At 39.4% G+C, this 20,465-nt stretch overlaps 1 protein-coding gene across 1 annotated transcript; it reads left to right on the forward strand.

Annotated features, from left to right (window-relative positions):
- The first annotated feature begins 1,704 nt into the window (after window positions 1–1,704).
- RUVBL1 (RuvB like AAA ATPase 1) lies at window positions 1,705–19,528 on the forward strand. Its single transcript, XM_068408896.1, has 11 exons — window positions 1,705–1,908; window positions 2,644–2,730; window positions 3,361–3,493; window positions 7,444–7,595; window positions 8,892–8,981; window positions 9,826–9,975; window positions 11,330–11,393; window positions 12,592–12,790; window positions 14,812–14,914; window positions 18,095–18,186; window positions 18,503–19,528. The coding sequence occupies exons 1-11, from the start codon at window positions 1,768–1,770 to the stop codon at window positions 18,660–18,662; spliced, it is 1,371 nt and encodes a 456-aa protein (XP_068264997.1). The 5' UTR covers window positions 1,705–1,767; the 3' UTR covers window positions 18,663–19,528.
- Window positions 19,529–20,465: the final 937 nt, after the last annotated feature.

Genomic DNA, 20,465 nt, shown 5'->3' on the forward strand with positions numbered 1-20,465 from the left:
GAGGATGTATAGAGTTGAATAGTATACATGCTTTTTTAATTATTTAAAGGATAGCTTATATTTGTTAGATTCAAAAATTCTTAGCTAAACAGCTGTATAATAGGATACCCTTACAAAGGTGTTGAACTACATATGTGTGCAATTATATTGTAATTACAATTTTAAACTATATTATGTAAATATAAACGGACAGAACAATTAACGGAAAAAGAAAGCAACAAATAGCAAAGTCTTTGCTGAATGACATTTATAACAAAACTAATGTAAGCTCTTAGAAAAAAAGGGTATGAATAGCGTATATATTGTTCACTGGGCTTCTCCAAATTGAACTATAACTCCCATCCTTCCTAAAAGCCACTCTCCTAGCTTGCACCTTCACAGGACTGCTTTTGCAATCCTCCCTGGCAGCGCATGGGAAAGCAGAAATGGCACCAACCCTCTGCACAGACAGCAGTCTTGCATCATACGGTGTTAATCCATCGGCCTTGAGCGTTGCAGACACAGCCATAGTTTTATAATCAAACACAGAAAACACTATATATTAATGGGAAGAGTCCCCTCTTTTTTTTTTTTTTTTTTTGTGAGAGATTCCAATATCTACAAACAAGGACAAGTCACTGGAACTGCAGGTTCCCTGACCCCATCTAAAGTTTCACTGTGAGTGATGTCCATCTCAAGCATTCAAACACTACATAAAAGGTGCAGCAGAATTACAGCTGAACCACAGTTAGGAGCTATAAGTGCCTAAAAGCTATAGCATCACAGACCTGAGGAAACGAGGGTAAGGTCTGCGTGGCCATGAAACTACCTGCTGAGAAGGTGGAGTGGTTTTCCTCATTTCAATAGGTCAAAGCTCAGGAGGAACATATGCTGTAAGTACAGCATCTGTTAAAGGCTCAGATGCTTACATAAAGGCTTCGGACACATGGAATAGAATTATTTTGCAGTTACACTGAATCATAGAACCATTTTGGTTGGTAAAGACCTTTAAGATCATCAAGTCCAACCGTTAACATAGCACTGCCAAGTCCACCACTAAACCACATCCCTAAGCACCACATCTGAAAGCTAGCAGTTAGTGAGTGGCACCGAGCAGGTAAGAGATAGCCCTTACTCTTTCTTTGACAAAGGTCTAGAAAACACCCTTTGGAAAGCCTCAACTTACTTTCGTAAGCTGAGCCCAGCAGAGATTTTCAGAAAGCACTGCTCGCCGTTCCTGGCCCAGTCAGCCGGGCCTGGGCCGCCCGAGTGCCCAGGACGGGGAGAGGGGCACCCAGCACCGCACCGAGCCAGGAGACCCTCGGCGCTCCCTCCGCCCCGGCTGCGCGGGGAAGCACTGGCTCCAACGCCTAACCAAGCTCACTGAAGGCAGAAGGTGCTCATGTAGATGAGGAGCTGAGAAACCTGCCCAGCAAGACCAAGCTGCTTTTCCCCTCCGGGAGGGCCTGTGCTCGCCCCCCCCACAAAGCCCCGCTCAGCCCGGGCTCGGCCCCTGCGGGCTCAGTCCTCCCGGCCCAACTCCTCCGCAGTGCCCGCACCCGGCCGGGCCTCTGAAGGCGTCGCACACGGAAATGGGTAGACGGACCCTAAAAAAATGAACCCGCTGTCCGGTGACAGGCATGCGCCGCGTCCAATAACTATCGAGAACGCTGCCACACGGGCCAATGGCGCGGCGGGGCGGGCGCGGGCGGCTGCGCGCCGGGAGCCTTGGTAACGCGCGGGCCGCGTGTGGGGAGCGCACGCGATTGGGGACTGTTCTGCCCCGCCATGAAGATCGAGGAGGTGAAGAGCACCTCGAAGACGCAGCGCATCGCCGCCCACAGCCATGTCAAGGGGCTGGGGCTGGACGAGAGCGGCACCGCCAAGCCGGCGGGGGCCGGGCTTGTGGGGCAGGAGAATGCGCGGGAGGTGAGCGGGGCGGGGATGGCAGGGCCTGGCCGGGGCTCCTCCGGGGCTCTGCAGCCTCCACCCCCGCTGAGGCGGAAGCCTCAGGAGCCCCGGGCGTCAGGTCCGATCTGTGCTGGGTGTCTTTGTAAATCCCGTTAGCGAGTGAAAGTCTTTGCCTGGGCTCCTCCGTGTGTGCCGCTGCTGTGTGAGAAGCGATGGGGGTGACCACGGCTATTCCTTACGCCGGTACTTTTTTGCATTAGCTGGTGGCAAGGGCAGGCGACTGTCTCCAGGGTTTTAGGCGTAGAAATTGGGGTATCAAAGGCAATGAAACCTACCAAAAGTCAAGAGTTGGTGCGAGTGGGGTTTGGAGCTTCTGTTTCTGTCCGGTGTCTGGCCCTGGGCGGGTGCTTTCGCTGATCTGTCGTCCTGAAAGTCAAAGATTCATTTCCTGCTTTACTTTTAAACGTTTATATGTGCATGCAGCTCCAGGAGGGGAAAGTGAGTCTGTGCTCTTAGGTTGAGTTTTGTTGTCTGTGTTTGGTTTTTTTTTTTGATGTCAGTATCAGATAAAATGATTGTAGGAAGTAGGTTTTTCTGATCTTGCCTCCCTTTTTGTGTGCATGAAATTGAAATCCTCTTTATGTTTAGTGGGCTCACAAAACCTAATATTTCTAAACACTTTTACTAATATTGGAACAAAAGATATTATAGCAATACTTGTGTTAACAGTGTAAATACTTATTTAACTTATAGGCTTGTGGGGTTATAGTGGAACTAATCAAAAGCAAGAAAATGGCTGGCAGAGCTGTGCTGTTGGCAGGACCTCCTGGAACTGGCAAGGTATTATTCTTCTTTTTTGATATGAAATAAAGTATTCCCAAATCTACTTTATTTTTGTTTGTTGTCAAAACCATTTTAGGGGGGTGGTTACATAATGTTTTCATATACTGGAATTTTTTTTCTTTAAGGTATTGACATGGTTTCCTGCTTTATATTTTGATTTTTGACTTGTCATCAACATTGGCATCATCCAGTTGTATATTCAGGCATCATTAGTGTGAAACCACCTCTTGCAGGTTACCAAACACATAGATGATATGGTCTCTGAAACAGAGTCTTAGAAGTTAATTTTATATTAAAAGCCTAAATAGTTTTTGCTTTGTTTATTTTTTTCCCATGCTGTTTAAGGCTTTTTGCATTTTTATCAGATGTGAAATTCAAATGCCCAGTATTGTTTCTTTAAGGTGTTTCATAAAGTGACTTATCAAAGACTTGTATGTGTCTAACTTGTTCTGGGCGGAGGAGGCTTGTTATATGTGAGAATTATATGTCAGACAGAATAGTCTTAATATTAAATTGATAGTTGATACATGGAAGGTGATATGATGAGGAAAGTTACCTTTGTGCAGAAAGAATCCTTTGTGAATTGTCATAAAAATTAATGTATGTGTTTGGTTTTTTTTTTTTAAGACTGCTTTGGCTTTAGCTATTGCTCAGGAACTGGGAAGTAAAGTTCCCTTTTGTCCTATGGTTGGAAGTGAAGTCTATTCCACCGAGATCAAGAAGACTGAAGTTCTAATGGAAAACTTCCGACGTGCAATTGGTAAGTTTCAGAAAAACAGAAGAATTAAGTGTTTGCATGATGTTTATTTTGCTTTTTCCCAGTCATCTAAAAAGAAAAAACTTTTCAGTGGTCAGGGTGGTTTTCAGATTATTGTATATTCCTTTTTTCAGTGCTGATTTTAATTGAGTGAATCTCTTCGACACTTAGTGGAGTCAGGTTTTCTGTTTATACACCATAATTTATTGTTGTATTATGGTTTATTCTACTTCCCCAGATTCTCCTCTCGTCCTCCAGGTTCATCTCCTGGTTTTGCCTGTGATTCTGAATAAAGCTGAAAGAAAAATTATTTTTAGTTTCTTACATTAGCAGAAATACTTGTAGACAGAAAAATGCTCTCTCCTTTTTTATTTTACTGATTTCACCCTAGTAAGCAAACAATGTTAATCAGGGACTCCCAAATGGCAGTGTTAGCCTGACTTAGTATTCCAGCGAGCACAAAGAAAGTTCCATGCCAACAAAATAAATGCTTTAAGTTAAGGTCTTCCTCAATTCTAGAGTGCTTTTACAAGCTTGATGTAAATTGGTTAAATTTGCAACACAACCTCAATGAGTATCTAAAATCTCTTACATCATCACTGCTAACAGCTGATACAGTTAGAAGTGGCCCTTGTTTGTATGAGAATTGGCTAAAGATAGCCTAGCTGATTTTAGTACTGAACATATTAACAGTTGATTTTCCTGGTTTCTGTACCATGTTTCCCCTTGGACTTCATCTAAGTATTTGGTGGCGGTAAGGTGAAGAAGTCTCTCAGTTCTGCAGTGAAACAAAAGTATTCCATTGACTTTTATAAGAAAGCAACTCTCAGTAGTCTCTGGTCTTCCAGTTACCATGAATCTGGCAGGGCCTCGGGGAGGGAAGCCAGAGACTGAGTAGTCTGCAATATTTCCTTGATGTGATGAAGTTCCCTGTCAGAGATTTGGAAACCTGAACCAACAGATGAAACTTATGCCATCCATGTTGTCATTTCTAGAGACAGCAGTGTTTTAACTCTCTAAGGTTTAACAGCCAGCTACATTGTTAGTTCCCTGCATTCCCTGAATGTCAATAGACAGACACTTCTAAACAAATATTGGTATTAATGAAAGATGGAACTTCTTTTATTCCTTTCTGTTGAATTCCATGTCACATTTTCATAACACAACCTTTATTGAATATTTTTGTCAGTGTAAAAAAAAAAAAAAAATCTCTGAAATATTTTAAAGGACTAGTAGCTACCATTTCTCATAATGGAACATTTTCCAATCATGTTTAAATCTGTTATGTTTTAGCTTGCCTGTCTGGTAAATAACTTACAGGGATGCATTTTTAAAAAAAGTGTTCTGTATACACAGTGCAGTGTCAGCTGTGACTGGGTGCAAGAGAAGCTTCAGCTCACATGTCAACAAGTACCTAAAGTATTCATTTAAAGTTTTTTTGGCGGGGGGGTGAAGTAGTATGGTTCCTTATTAGCAGGTTCTGTACACACCATCTATTGCTCATATTGTGCATTTTGCTTTCCGAGGGTTTAGCCACCTCAATTTATAAAAATGATCAGGGATGTTAACATCTGTTTTGTACTAGCCCCCCACCCCACCCTGGAAACAACAGTTTAACTGGTTTGGACTCATCACTGTATAAGGAAACTGGGATGACTGAGTGTACAGAATTTTTATTGTTGGGAGTCTTTTAATAACAGACTTGACAGTCTCATGGCCAAGTACTGCTGGGGAATAGTGGAGAGTTTGTAACACCTAAGAAACGTAAAAGGACAGAGTGGGAAATGAGAAGATGGAATTGTTGTACAGGTTAAAAAAACTTCAGCTGAGAGAGATTTATCCTGTATAGAGCTTATTAGCAGCTGGCAAGGATGATGTCAGTAGCTAATGTTAGAGCTCAGTTGCAGTAAAAAATAACTACTGGAATAGCCACTTCAATAGCATCTCTGTTCCCCGTGTCTCCAAATTGTAACTGCCAGTAAATTAAAAAAGCACTATTTAACTCCATATAGTGCTATTGGAGTTAAATATGAAATAGCCCACAGTTGCTGCATTAGACTCGTGCCTCTGATTTGTGAGTAGGAAATGTCTCTGTTTAAGTTAAAGAGCTCTTTTGAGAATGAAGTTCATAGCTGATACATGCAGATTCATTTGGAAACAAAGGATAGTCAGCAGCAAGTCCAAAGCATCGGTTACTTTTGTTCAGATCATGTTCATCTGTAATTATTTTCTATAGACACATTTATAGAGCACCTTAGTTTAGTTTAGAGGCATGCTTTTGAAGCAAATCTCTAGGTTGTCCTCACTGACTCAGTTTTGGTTTGCATTGTGGAGCAGGCTCTGAGCACATGAATTGGATTCTTTTCAGATTAAATGAAACTGAAAGATGTGCTTTAGCAGCATACAAAATAACACCCCAAACACAAATGGTGTTCCAGTTACTCAGAGCAGAATAGAGCTTGTGCTGAAAGTTTAAAAATGAAACAAAAAGGAAAACCAAACCTGTGAATGTCCCGTTCTTGGCACCAGCAGTTCCCATATTGCTTCACGTTCCTTGCCTATGTAGCCTACGTGATGCAGCCTTGTCTAGGTCAGTTTTATCCCTCAAAGGTTCATTAATTTTTTTGTCTGATGTTTTGGCATACCTGAAAAACATTTTTTAAAATTACTGAAATTAACTTTATATAGAACTTTTTACATAGTGCTAAATAAAAGACAGCGAACATTTCTTACCAAGAAATCACCATGTTACCCACAATTAACCTATTTCTCACACTGCAAATCCTCGTCTTAATTTGGGCCCAGTAGAGGGAGACAGACTCGTGTTTGTCAGTTCTTTATAGTTCCCTATCAGCAACTCCAGATTACTGGTGAAGTGTCTGATCTATTTCAAAGCAAAATGAAAAGTTATGGAACAAGGAAAGTTTTATAAAGTCCTAATAACCTCAGACTAGGCAGGATGACTTCCTCATATCTTGTTACAACCCATTCATTATTTTTGGTATGGCATGTGTGTCTCGTAAAATACTTTATAGAGTCTCTTCAGATGTGGGTTCTTTGAACTTTCATGTAGTTAGAACGTCTGCATAATTGTAGCGGTGGTGGTGATGATAGTGGTTTTTCTTTGGAACAGTCTAACCGTAAAACTTCAGCTCTATATTATTCATCAATTTAAAATAACTTAGTTAATTACAATAGTTGTGACTAGAATAGAAGATACCCAGATACAATGATGATTGCTCAACTGTCTGAAAACCAGCAAAGTAAGGATGTCATTGTCAGCTATTTTGAAATAGTTCTAAATCTGCGTTGTAGCAGATTCTGCTAAATTTTATCTAGCTCACCTTTTGCTATTAACTTGAAAAATATTTTAAATTATACATTAATCTTTTCTTAATTTTATGAGGTTCTAACACAATATTTGTTAATCAATTTATGTTACTTTTAACTCAGTTGCTAAAATTTAAAGTTTTTTATGAAGTTACTTTTTTTCTCTTGTCTTTTTTGTTACTTTGTGGGGCTTTTCTGATGGTACAAAAATTGTGTAAAACTCACAGTTACATTAGTGTCACAGAAGATTAACTGTTTCTCAGACTTTAGCATAGGGGAACAAATCAATCAAATCCCCTCTTTGGGGGAGGGAAAAGAGAGAGGATAGTGACATTTGCTTCAAGAGGTAATAATAATGGACAGAAAGAATACAATTTCTTAGAGTTTAATAAACTGCTTTGCAGGTCAGAACTTGGGCTCTGATGACACAGGATGAATATTCTCACTTAATATTGAAGAAGAGAACAATAATTGATCTTTCTACTTTTGAAAGTAAAAAATTACCATTAAATGTAATGCAGCCTAATAATATGTTACATTCTGTTGGCAGTAATGCAGCAGACCCCTGAGTGTATACGGCCATTGGTTTGTGTACTGAAACTATTCTAAACAATTTATTGCAGGGTTGAGGATTAAAGAGACCAAGGAGGTTTATGAAGGAGAAGTCACAGAACTAACCCCATGTGAGACTGAAAATCCTATGGGGGGGTATGGCAAAACCATCAGCCACGTAATTATAGGACTCAAAACTGCAAAGGGAACCAAACAGTTGAAGGTATGTATGGTAGAGTCTCAAAAATTTCCTTAAGTCTTTCAGGTCTACATCTTCTATTTTTAGCACTGCTTATTTACGTTTCAAGCTCTTGATCCCCATCTCTGTAGAGTGGGGATGCCAGGAGGCTGTTTTCTTTTGCTAGACAACTTTATCCTACTGCTGAGCATGTACATTTATCTGCTTTGTATAGAATATTTAGATGTTGGTCTTGTCTCCTACTAATTGAAATTGGGGATAAACCCATTGCTCAGCTACCAGCCCCTGTTATGTTTCTGTTTGGCAGCACACACTTGTATGTCTTCAACGAATTAAAGGCAAGTTTAAGCAGGAAGAGATCCTGATGCCGTTTACAGCATTACTAGTACCACAGAAAAATGGGCCGAGTTGGGAATCTGAACATGATCTGTCTCAGTCTGTGATATGCTCACATTGACCCTGGCTGTAAATTCATGTTCATGATAACAAACATACGAGAAAGGCCTTGTTTGTTTTTGTTTTCCTGATTCTCAACTGAATTTTTGAGGATGGTTTTGGGAAATCTTGCCTGCTTCGGTATAAATTGTTCTTTCTGTCACATCCCTTCTTTCTACATGGGGAGATATGCTCTAGTGAATACTTGATGTGAACTGGAAACTGAGCTGGTATGTTGCCAGCTCAGACCCACTTTCCCTTTGTTTTCTTGTACAAGTCTCTGTCTGTGTTGTTCAACTTACCTGTCAGTTAGAGTTCAAGAGAACTGAAAGCTGTCTCCCTTGTTAAGTATCATCTTGCATTTGTTCACTCTGAAAACAAGAAAATGCAAAGCAAAAGTGAATAAACATGTACTGAGAGAAACAAATGCATCTTAATGTATTCCACGTTCACTCTCCCTCATTTAGCTCCACAGAGGATACAGATTCAAGAAATCAAGTAGCATAATCCAGTGCTATAGCCAGATTTTTTATAAAAGTTTTGTTAGAAAGCAAGAGAAGTTCTAGGTATAAATACATTGTCACATTACACAAAGGCATACTTTGTGATAGTGACTGGTGTCATTATGTTTCTGGCACTTACCATCACTTCCTTCAAATAGCCAATTTTTTTTGTAAGAAAGTAAGTTCTGTGCATCTTCTTTCAAATTTATTCTCTATCACTACTCCAAGTATTACAGCTTTATAAAATCTTGGAGGTATTGTTGGGGGGAGTTGCAGTTTGATTTTGTCTGGTGGGAGTGAGCTTTAGACTAAATTTTTCTTCCTTCATTACCATAACAATATGAAACTGTTCTGACCGACTGTGATGTTTGCCTGTCTCCAGCTGGACCCAAGCATATTTGAAAGCTTGCAGAAGGAGCGAGTGGAAACTGGTGACGTTATTTACATTGAAGCAAACAGTGGAGCCGTCAAGGTAAAAGAAAAGTTCTGCGCTTTCTTACACATACAGTGTATGTATTCTTGCAGACCTTTCTCTGCTTTTGTCAGAAGGCTCTCTGATTTATTAACCTTAACTGACATGAAATGGTTACATAGAAGTTTTAAAAACAGCCCAGTTTTCCTTATCTGGAAAGAAAATTCTCTCTTGCACTGAAAGAACATGGTCATCTGGTTCACAATTAAGGTCATCTGGCAAGGAAGCTATCATTGATGCTGTCTGGATGAGTTTTCTTTTCTGTAAGATCAAGACATCTTTAAGGGACGGGGTGAAAAACCAAGCAACTTTAGTCATTTTCAGGCTGACATGTGCAGCGTATTTAATCTTTCTTTTATCGCTCTGGTATTTTCTCCACAAGATATATACATGTAGAAGAGAATACTGCATTAGTTAGCATTCTTTTCATATCTGATTTAGAAAGTAGTGTACAGCGATACTTGCTGTTTAATGGATGAGCATAATATTTCGTATCATATAATAAATCACCCACCTACAGAGGAGTCTTGAACAGTTCTCCCAATCTCTAGTTAATCTGCTGGATTTGTCCTTTAGCAAGAATTGCATACGCTTAAAAGAAGCGGAGAAAGCACTGGAATATTCGTACCACTGAAAATATCAGGTGTTTTTCAACAGAGGTTTTTGAGCTTTGATCAGTAGATAGGGTATGCCTGTTGCTAAGCAGGGAGTGGGATGTCTGAATTGTCAGCTGAAGCTTGTCAGGACTGGAGTTGTGAACCATGCCCTTTATCAAGTTCATGTCACTCAAGGTTTTGGCACTGAAACTAATTCTATACCTGTGTTTCTCTTTGCTTTTTCTCAGAGGCAAGGCAGGTGCGATATCTATGCTACGGAATTTGACCTTGAAGCTGAAGAATATGTTCCCTTGCCAAAGGGTGATGTGCACAAGAAAAAGGAAATTATTCAGGATGTCACCTTGCATGACTTGGATGTGGCCAATGCTCGACCTCAGGTATCTGACTCCACAGATGAAGTCTTTACAGAAAAATTATTTGACACAGAAGTGATGGTTACTAGAATAATCAAGGAGATGTAGAAAGTTGAGCTGTCCTAAATCATCCTCAAAGATCCCACTATAGGAAAAGCAGTAGGTGTTACACCGTGAAGGCCAGTCTACCTCTCCTCTCTGGAGAGAAGTCATGCTGCAGTTGGCTGCCTTAATGGCCCTGCCATACAGGTTAAAGAGGCAGTTGCTAGGTTAGGATTCATGCACCTGGTCATGGAGTATTTATCAGAGTACATTTCCTAACACTACAGAGAGCAGCCTTGTAGCCATAGTGGAGCTTCCACATGGATATTTGGGATCCGCTACCTTCACAATTAGTGCATAATCTAGACCTAGCTCTCCCCTTCCCTCCAGCACTGCGCCCCATCCCCTGCAGAAAAAGAGCAGTGTGGGCTGCTCCTCTTGACCAGGAAAAGAGATTATTACTTCTTTCCGGAAGGAAAGTTGCCTACAGATGTGAGGTAGCGGCAGCCAGATCTGCAACATTTTATTTATCGAAAGTTCTGAATACAGATTAATTTATTCTGCTTTGTGTTTATGGTTTTGTGGCTATGAAATGGAAACTGCAAGCACTATGATAAAAGGTCACTAAGTATTTTTGAATGCTGCAGATTCTGTTGATGTCCCTGCTTCCTTCAGAAATGTTTCATAACCTCTTGTTAAATTTCCTTGTGACTTTCAGTAGAGCTCTGATCATATTGCAGCAAAAAAATTGAAAATAGGAGAACTACTCCTTGCTGCATCATAACATAAACTTGGTATTGAGGGAATTCTATGTCATAAACAAAAGCCACTAACAATACAGTATCTTTCGTTAAAGGCTGGCATCCCTACAGTATGATACTACAAGCCCTTAACCTACTCCATTTCAAAATAAACACCCCTTTTCCAACAAAATCATTTACATGATAAAAATCAAGATGTTAACTCTTAAAACTCAGCTTAATTGTTCCTGTGTTTACACGTTGAATACCTACCGTGCATGCAGGCAATCCAAGCCTCTCTGTTCCCTGACAATTTTAGTCCTTATGAGCTCCTCTGTGACAATTTTTTATCTCATTTTGTTTTTTTTTGTTCTCCAGCTGAACAAGGCTAAAGAGAGGGTGAGAAAGTAGCTGAACGACTATGTTTAGAATACTGCTGAAGTGACCTAACCTTTGACATTATCAGCCACTGCTGATGTGAAGTATCAAGTTAACTGCAAGAAACAACTTCTTTAAACAATTCCTGATTTATAAAATTCTCATGGTATGTGTTCACTACGTGACCTCATAGCTGATCTCTAACTTTCTTTTCCTAGGGTGGGCAAGACATCCTTTCTATGATGGGACAATTGATGAAGCCTAAGAAAACTGAAATTACTGGTATGAATCCTGCATGGCGTTTTTAGACCAATATAACCTATATGTTTGCCAGTTAGAAAAGGATTAAAAATAGGGTTATGCATGCATCATCTCCAAATGAATGCCTATGTAATATTTATTCATAAATATTCAGATTTCAAAAGCAGCTATACAGCTGCTAGAATTGCAATGGCTGGAAACAGTACAACATGTTACTGGTTCACACATAGAGTGATAAAATATATACTGTACTCTGCACCTATCTTCCTGAGGAGAGAGAGATTAGAGTGCTAGTACCATCCCCCTTTCTCAAAACACTCCTGCCAGAGAGTGTGAGGTTCACACTTTGACAAAGAGCCAAACTGAACAACAACAAAAATCTAGAAAACATTGTTAGGATGCATGCTTATGTGAAGCAACCATACAGAATTTCTGTGGAGCAGAAAAATGGCTTCTAAAGACTCCAACCTTGATTTGGTTTAGACACCTCTATAGCAGCTGTCTGTTGACTTGATGCTCTAAGTGCACTGCTGCTCTTCCTACCTACAGGTCATTGGAGAAAAAAAAAAGTCTACAGAAAGATCTATTCTCATTTTTGCTTTGAAAGAAATGATGTTTCAGTAAGTGACTATCTAAATTTAGATCAAAGTCTGATTCAATACCTAACTTGAACGGTGGTCTTTTGAAGTATTTTGTCTGTTCCAGAGGTCACTTTGCTTATTCTAATGTCAGATTTATCGAGGTAACATCTTGCATAGCTTTGAGATCCATATGTTCACAGAAATTTATGTAGCCCTATTTTTTGTTGTTAAACACAACTTCTTTGCTGAAATACAGTAGCAATATTTTATTCTTTCAGTGATGTTCCTTTCAGCCATGCTTGGAAACTTTGTTAAGTTTCATGTTTTAAACTGAGGTTTGACTGACTTCCCCCCCTTCCCGCCAACCCCACAAAAATCATAGTTTTTCACAAGCCATGTGAGAGGACACACTACCCCAGTTAAGTGCTAGAAGTTCAGTTTAGAAATATTTTGTTGCACAGATGTCTCCCCAGTATAGGACTGAATGCCACAGAATTTTAGTGTCACAGAGATTTTTTCCCTGTGGCGGTAAGATACCGAACCATGAAAAAATTCAAGGTAACTTTACTTGCTTTAAGTCCTTCATACAGACCTATAGTTCACTAGCGGAAGAACTAACAGTTTCTTTTTGCTTTCAGATAAACTTCGAGGAGAGATAAATAAGGTGGTAAATAAATACATTGATCAAGGCATTGCAGAGCTAGTCCCAGGTGTACTGTTTGTAGATGAAGTTCACATGCTGGATATTGAATGTTTCACATACCTGCACCGAGCACTGGAATCGTCTATCTCCCCCATTGTCATCTTTGCTTCCAATCGAGGAAACTGCGTTATCAGGTATGATGTCTAACCCTAAATTTTCCAGTTTGCATTGGTCCATAAACCTTGGAATTAGCTGTATCAGTAGAGTTATAATCTTTGAAGGCTTTTGTCTCTGGTACTGGTATCTGTGATAATCCCCTGCATGGGTTGCAAGCTGCTTCAGTACTCAAGAACTGCTTGTGAGCTTCATGATGGGACAAGCATTTAATGCCAGGCTGACTGAGTTAAAGCAGAATGGAGTTCCTCCTTTTATTTCCACAGACACATCCCTCTTCTCTAACAGCTTCTGGATTGTCTTACTTCCTGTGTGATCTGTAACAATTACCTTTCTCATTGGATACCTCAACACATCTGTTGCTTGCACATTAAGGACATCAACAGCATCAGGGCTACAAACCTCTAATATCCTAGTTTCCTGCTTCTGGATTATTTTTATGTTTGCTACCCTCATTGCATCAGACTTAAGCTTCCTGTTCTTACTGTTAAAGCATGTTCACCCTCTCCCTACCCTTCATTATTTCCTACTGTGTTGGTCTGGCTTTTTGTGATTCTTCAGTCTTGCCAGCTAACTTGTTTTTCATCTCCACTCCAGTTCGTGCCTCCACTTCAATATTTTGCACCCACACAATGCATTCTTTGCATGTTCAGTAAAAGTGCTCTCCTCTTTCAGATTCTTCCTTAAGTTCTACTGCTAATTTGTGGTCTAGGTCTAATTATGTCTAAACAAGCTGTCATTAGCAATGATTGCTACTCTTTAAATTGATTTAATTCAGCTGTGTAACCAGCCATTCCTTTCCCTCTCAGTGGCTCATCTGGTATTAATCTTCTCTGTTTGCATTGCTAGAAGTGAAGGTGATAAGCCCTTCGAAAATGTTTAAGGTGGACATTGCAGCACTCTCTTTGCAAAGGTGTAAAAAAGGCTGTCTTGTGAAAGTAGAGCACATAGAGATCTGTCAGCACGGATTCACTGCAGATCTTGTTATGAAAAACTTTGAGAAAGGAAGATTTCCATATAATAGTTATATATAACATTGGTAAATTAAGTCCTTAAAAGCAAGTTCTTAACTGCATACTACTATCTCAGATACTTAGCAATGCCCTGATTTGTCTGCTGATGGCTCTTAAAAGGGTTGGGGCAAAAGTAATTGTATAGGATCGTTGATTCTGTAACCTCCTAAGAGAAGGAATCACTTCAGAGGAGACACCACCATCTACTCAAGGGTACAGCAGATGATTGAAGGCCATTTTGATTCATTTCCCAAGAAGGACCATGACCAAAGCTGCAGTGCCTAAATACTAACACTGAGCTTGGAAATTTAGTTCTCTACCAGCACTTTACTTTCTTTACCTGCAATCTCTATAGATCCCATGAAATCTGGGTATCTTTCACTCTTGACTTCACAGCAAATCATGGTGGTCTTGGAAAACCAAGACTAGCTGTGTCTTCAGCCTTTGCTGTTGGGTGTTGTACATCAAACAAATAAAACTGTTGGGGGTTAGATCCTGCTCTGTCCTTCATGCACAGACCTCCACTTCTCAATTTGCTGGATTGCAGGCATGGAATGTAAACCACTGCAGTATTCACTGGAGGGACTGGGCAAAGGATTGAATAGAGTACTGGCTTGCTCAGCAAGAGGGGTTGTTCTCCAAATGGCTGATAGTGTATATAACTTCTACTGATACTGCTAAACAACTTGGTAAGAATGATTTGTTCCTTACTGGAAGATACCTTGGAACATTAGATAAGGCTGTATTCTAAGATACAATGCAGGAAACCATGAAGGAAAGCACCACCTCTAACTATTTTTGAGTGGCATGTTTAAGAGCTCCAGAAATAGTGTTTGTTTCCCTCAGGCTGTCCAGTATGAACTTCAGACCAGAATGTTTCCTGTCTGTATCTGGGGCATATGTCTCTGTGGGAAGACACAAGAATTGTAAACTAGTAGACGTGTAGTCACTTATTACTGATTTTAGTCAAATCAATGTACTGAACTCAGAATAGTATCTGATCTCTTTCTGTTTGGTTTCTCCTTTAGAGGCACAGAGGATATAGTGTCTCCTCATGGAATACCACTGGACCTGCTGGATAGAGTAATGATTATCCGAACTATGCTGTATACACCCCAAGAAATGAAGCAGGTATGCACAGTGTTTTATGAGAACTTGTAAAAAATCCCCCGAGTTCCAGTCTATTGGGATGACTGCTATGTTTCTGCATATTCTATTACTGTAGAGCTCTTTGATTCTCTGTGGTCTGCCAGACCACTGGTTTGTGCCAGAAAGCTTACCACTTCCTAAATGCACGCTGCTTTAGTAACCATTTACAATAAGCTGGTTAAAATTGTGCATGCAATTTCTCTGTCTGATTTCCACCCACTGATGAGTTGTATTGGTAAGCATATCTGGAGCTAAAAGTGACCTCTCACTTGCATGAAATAGCATGAATTGTTACCTGACCTTATGCCTTGCACAGATGTGCTTTTCATAGAGTTTGCAGGTTCCACCACATAGTGCTTTTTCAGTTGGTATGAGATGAAGTGTCATGTTTTGGAACCTTTGGTGCCAGACCTTGGGCTGGTCCTCGATGTAAGAGATGGGAGGAACTGAGGAACGCAACTTCATGCACTGCATTTCTGCCTTTATGCCCTGTACTATAGCTTTAACCTGCTAGGGCTGTCTCCTGAAACTGGGAGGATTTTCATGCTTCTAGTCAAGTTTGGAAATGTAAGCACAGTAAGTGTTGCAGAGATATGCTTCTGAATGCCTGAAACTTTTCCTGTGGGGCCATCACAATGTATTGTGTATCGATTACAATGCTTGGGTGCCATTATGATGCATAGTGTCAAAGATCCCCCTCATTAGCGTCTCAATGCTGTGAAGTGACACAATGCAGAAGACATTACAGTTTATCATGTCAATTCTTTGTATTATTTAAGAGATAGTGTCAATGGAGGAGAGCATTGTCACGAGATAATAGTCTCCTGCTGCTGGATAAGTGCCAAGGTGAAGCCGAGGCATTTATCGAATATAAACGTAGAGGCAAAGCTTCATTTCACTTGGTTTGAGGAGCTTTTCACATACGGCTGTTGTGACCCATTCTCAGGATGGTTTTTTTGTACCTAAAAGGACACTTTAAAGCATTGTGGTATAGATTACAGGAGAAGCAGCCCAGTGATTTAATAATACGATTATGTTTTGTCTGTATATGAAACAAATTTTAAAGCGTGACTTTTACTCGGTCTGGAGATGTTAAAGACTCTTGTCTGGTCTTCCCTATACTGTACGTGAATTTTGTGTAGTTGAGGTAGTAAGAATATGTACTCAGAGTTACTTTTTGTTAAGGTTGCTATATATAATACCTGCTTAGTGTGCTGTATTATCATGCAGATAATACACTGTTAAAGAGCTAGTTTCTGAACTGTTGATTTTCAGAAGAGCTGTATAAGTGCTGTGATTTCCACTCTCCCCAGGGGTGAGGGAAAAGAAGTGTTTACAGTAGCATTTCCTAAAGCTAAAAATAGAGTCCAGACATTATGTCCCATAAATTATGTTCCCATAGTCAGATAATCTCATTTTCCCTTAAATTAAGGCTTTTGAATGATGACTTCTGTTGAGAGAGGAGGAGGAGCTATTACACTCAACTTTGGTTTCTAACTAAATACAATTGAGGGAGGTTAAAAATAAGATGTCCATAAATTTCTCTATTTTTGCTCCCATTTTTGTTTCATGCTAGGAAGAAGTTTTCACTGCTGATGTTTCTGTGTGAGACTCTTTGCCTTGGCTTTTCACAATTGATTTATCAGCACAAGAATTGTCCATTTATCTACTGAAAGTTTTTTCATAACCAGTTCAAAATATTTCTCTCTGTGTTGATAAAGTAGAAATCCCATTGTGTAGCGCTGCTCCAAGAGCAAGACCCACTGTTACTTAGTGCAAACAAAATAGGGAGAAAATTCATTTTTATGCATATTCTCGTCAGGTATTATTGTAATCAAACTTTTTTGCATATGTGCCTGCTGTTAGATATTAAAGGTTATAACAGGGACTTTTTGTTCCTAATGTATTTTACCTGATAAACACTTCTTTTCCTATTTGATAACAGCTTGCTTATGTGTGTGTTTGCTGGGTTAATGTCTTGGGCCCTTAGCCTTCAGGAAGGTTCTACCAAGTTGCTAGATAAAAAGTTACTTAAAAATAAGGTTGTTAAAGATGTGGCATTCAAGATACCCTGTTTCTAGCAGGGAAAGAATAAAGTAGCAGTATTTGAATGAAGGGAAAATGATGTTTAGGTGATTTGAAAGATAGAAAAAATCTTCAATCTGAAATTGCAATTTGCAGCAGCATTGCCAATATTCACTATTAATAGCTTAGCACAACTTCCTGCCATTTCAAGCCCTTCTCTTTTACTCTGTTCCCTACCTTGACTGCCCTAGCGCATTTTTATGGCTTTAATTTAAACGAGTGCTTCTTGATATCTTGTTTACAAAGCTGCCAAAGTGAAAAATACCTGTATTATATGAGGCTTGCAGTTCCAGAGTTATCTCAGCACTGCAACACAACATCATTATCCAGTCTGCCCCTTATCACTCAGCTGGTAATACGGACTACCGAGAGACTTGTGCCACTTTTGTTACAGCTTTGTACGCTCAGGCTTATTGGTGATATCTTGCTCTCCAACTTTGTAAAGATCTTCAAACTGGTACAAGCCTGAGACTGTTCTTGAGAGATTAGATTCTTCTTAGTGATTTTTTTTTTTTTCTTCTTGCAGGAATAGGTGAATCATAGAAAGTAACTTTTGATTTATTTTACTATCTTCTTGTCAATTGAATAAAAAGCGTGTTGTGAGCTCCTAAGGAAAGGGTGTAGCTTTCTGTAAGGCTTTTTGGAGGGCTCCGCTGTATAGCAGCAATGATACACTGTGAAATGTAGTAACTGGTGTAGCTGTCCACAAGACTCCAGCTGTCACTCACCTCCTGCATACTTTTTCCATTTTTTTGTAGAAGTTCTCATATCCTGCTCCTTATTAGTAGATATACTTTGCTAACCATGCAGAATTATCATGAAGGGTTAGTAGTCCAGACATGTTACTTTACCTGCCTTTTGTGATAATCAGTTTTTCAACATTATATTTGCCTATTCAAAGACTTAGAATTCTACAGATTCTAGTTCAGCAGTAAGTTACGCTAGGATAACTCTACACCATCTTGTTTTATAGCATGTCTCATCTCTAAGCTGACAAGAGTTTCCAGATACTAAGCTAAGTAGTATAGCGTGCTAATTATTTGGGCTGGTACCTCACTTACTCATTCATCCCAACAGATCATAAAACTTCGTGCTCAGACAGAAGGAATTAATATTAGTGAAGAAGCTCTAAACCATTTAGGGGAAATTGGTACCAAGACAACCTTAAGGTAAGTTGAGTGCAGTTGGCTTTTCTCTTAAGTACGACTGGGTCTGAGAACACTGTAAAATAACTCAGTCTTGGAAGTGAGGCAACTGTCTCCCATACTATAGTGTGGTCTATTAAGAACAGTGCTAACATTAAAAAATAGAGTGTTAATCCTCCTGTTTCCTCCTTTAAGGAATGCACATGCTGGAGGGTCTTGCAGACCTTTTACACTGCTGATAGAGCTGTGTGTTTTCTAACAAATCTCCCACCCCTGCGTATATTCAATTCACTGGGATGCACTGAATTGTAATTGTTCTTCCATCTCTGTTTGGTCACAGGTATGCTGTGCAGCTACTGACCCCAGCTAACCTGCTTGCCAAGATTAATGGGAAAGACAGCATTGAGAAAGAGCATATTGAAGAAATAAATGAACTTTTCTATGATGCCAAATCCTCAGCAAAAATCTTGGCTGAACAACAGGAGAAGTACATGAAATGAAGAGCTTATCATGTTTGACGCTTTGAAGTGGCTTTAACCCTTATATAGGGCTGGCTTAATTGTTGAATGAGAAATGTTAATGGTTTGTCTCTTTTGGGACTGAAAAATATTTAAATGTTGGACTCCTTTGTCAGGCCAGAATTAACTATCAAGCGTTCCTATTTCATTATCAACAGTAAGATGCTCCATGATGTCTATGTAACATCTTAGTCTCCCTTTTATGAGTATATATGAAATGAATAGCTCTTGACCCATCAGTTTTGTGTTTAGATTTCATTAAGGAAGAGCTCTAACTGAAGCTGATGCTTAAGAACAGTCTATTTTCTTTATGAATGTTGTTTTAAAATAGTTTCCGTTTACTGATGGGAACTTTTTTTTTTTTTTTAATCGAAGTTTGTCTGAAGTGCTTTGTAATAAAATATTTCAAGAATATTGGAAGCTTGCATGTGTTTGCCCTGGGTGTTGACCTGCCTAAAGAAACAGTCAAAATAAGTTGGGTTTAACAAAGCCAAATGTGAGTAAAATGGATTGGCAACACAAAAATAGATCTACAGCAGAGCAAAGAAATAGTAATGGGAACTTTTAAAGTGTTTACTCTTTTGTAGGTCTTAGGTTTTTTATTTTCTGAAGACTTCTTTAGAGAATGCAGAAATACATAATAGTAATTATCTTGGCCCTATTTAAAGCCTTTCTTCTAGAGTAACTTCTCCTTTCTTTGGGTTTTCTTAAAACAGATTAAATAAAAATTGCTTTCTATCATGGTTAGCTGTTTTTTCACTGTTCTTGCCCCACTTTCCTGATCACCCAGGATCAGGAAAAAAAATTGCAAACTAAATATGTATGAACATTCATACATAAAAATGAAGTTAGCAGAACAATAGTGAAAAGAATAACCCAATAATTAGGGTTTGAAATCCTGCTCCGCACAGACTTTGTATGAACTTAGCCTTAGTCTCTTGTTCACAAAGTATGCTTGCTTGTTTTGTAAAGCATGGATACTTGATTGCTTCACAGCACTCAGAATAAATGATTTAAAGATTAAGATCCTTGTAACACTGAAATACAAATCTGTGTAACCATGTAAATGGATGAACTAGGAAAAAAATGTGGAAGCTTTATAAAGTGACTAACCTCACACTGTTTATTAGAACCTTTAGTGATTTAAACCACTTTATGTACACTTACTTAAATAAGCATAGTTCTTAGGGTAGGGTTGGAAGGGAAGAAATAATAATTTGTCACAGGAGCCCAGTTTTAAATACCCTCTTTCTTTTTAGCAGCTGCAAAATGGAGAAGATAAGTTTTCAGTTGATACTTTTAGCTCATCGAAAATTTTAATCTACGTTCCTAAATGAGCTTTCTGACAAGTACCAAACATTCAGCTACTCAGCCTTCCATGAATCCCTCACAGAAAGTCATCGGTTCCTCAAACTGGGAGAATCTCAGTAGTATTACGTTAGGCAGACACTGGCAGTTGTGCTAGCACCTCTGTTATTCATTTTCCTTTCCTAAAGGTTTTCTTTTAAGAGTTTCTTTTAAGAGTTCCTGGTAGTTAGAGAAGCTAAAATGATCACAGAGCCATAGCATGCATGTTCATATAAAATATATTTACATGGGTTAATTGCTATATATCAAGGGTTAGAAAGCTTCCTTGTTAAATTGTAGAATTCTGACTTCTGATTTTCTGACTTCTAAAACTAATGCATAAGCTCAGTCATCGTCTTTTTGGAGAAGGAATCCAGCTGCTAAAAACCTCTGCCCTCACCCCCATGTGCTCTAGAGGCTTGTCCCTTCCTTGCGCTG

Source organism: Nyctibius grandis, chromosome 10 (genome assembly GCF_013368605.1).
Source record: "Nyctibius grandis isolate bNycGra1 chromosome 10, bNycGra1.pri, whole genome shotgun sequence".
In the NCBI taxonomy this organism is placed as follows: Eukaryota; Metazoa; Chordata; class Aves; order Nyctibiiformes; family Nyctibiidae; genus Nyctibius; species Nyctibius grandis.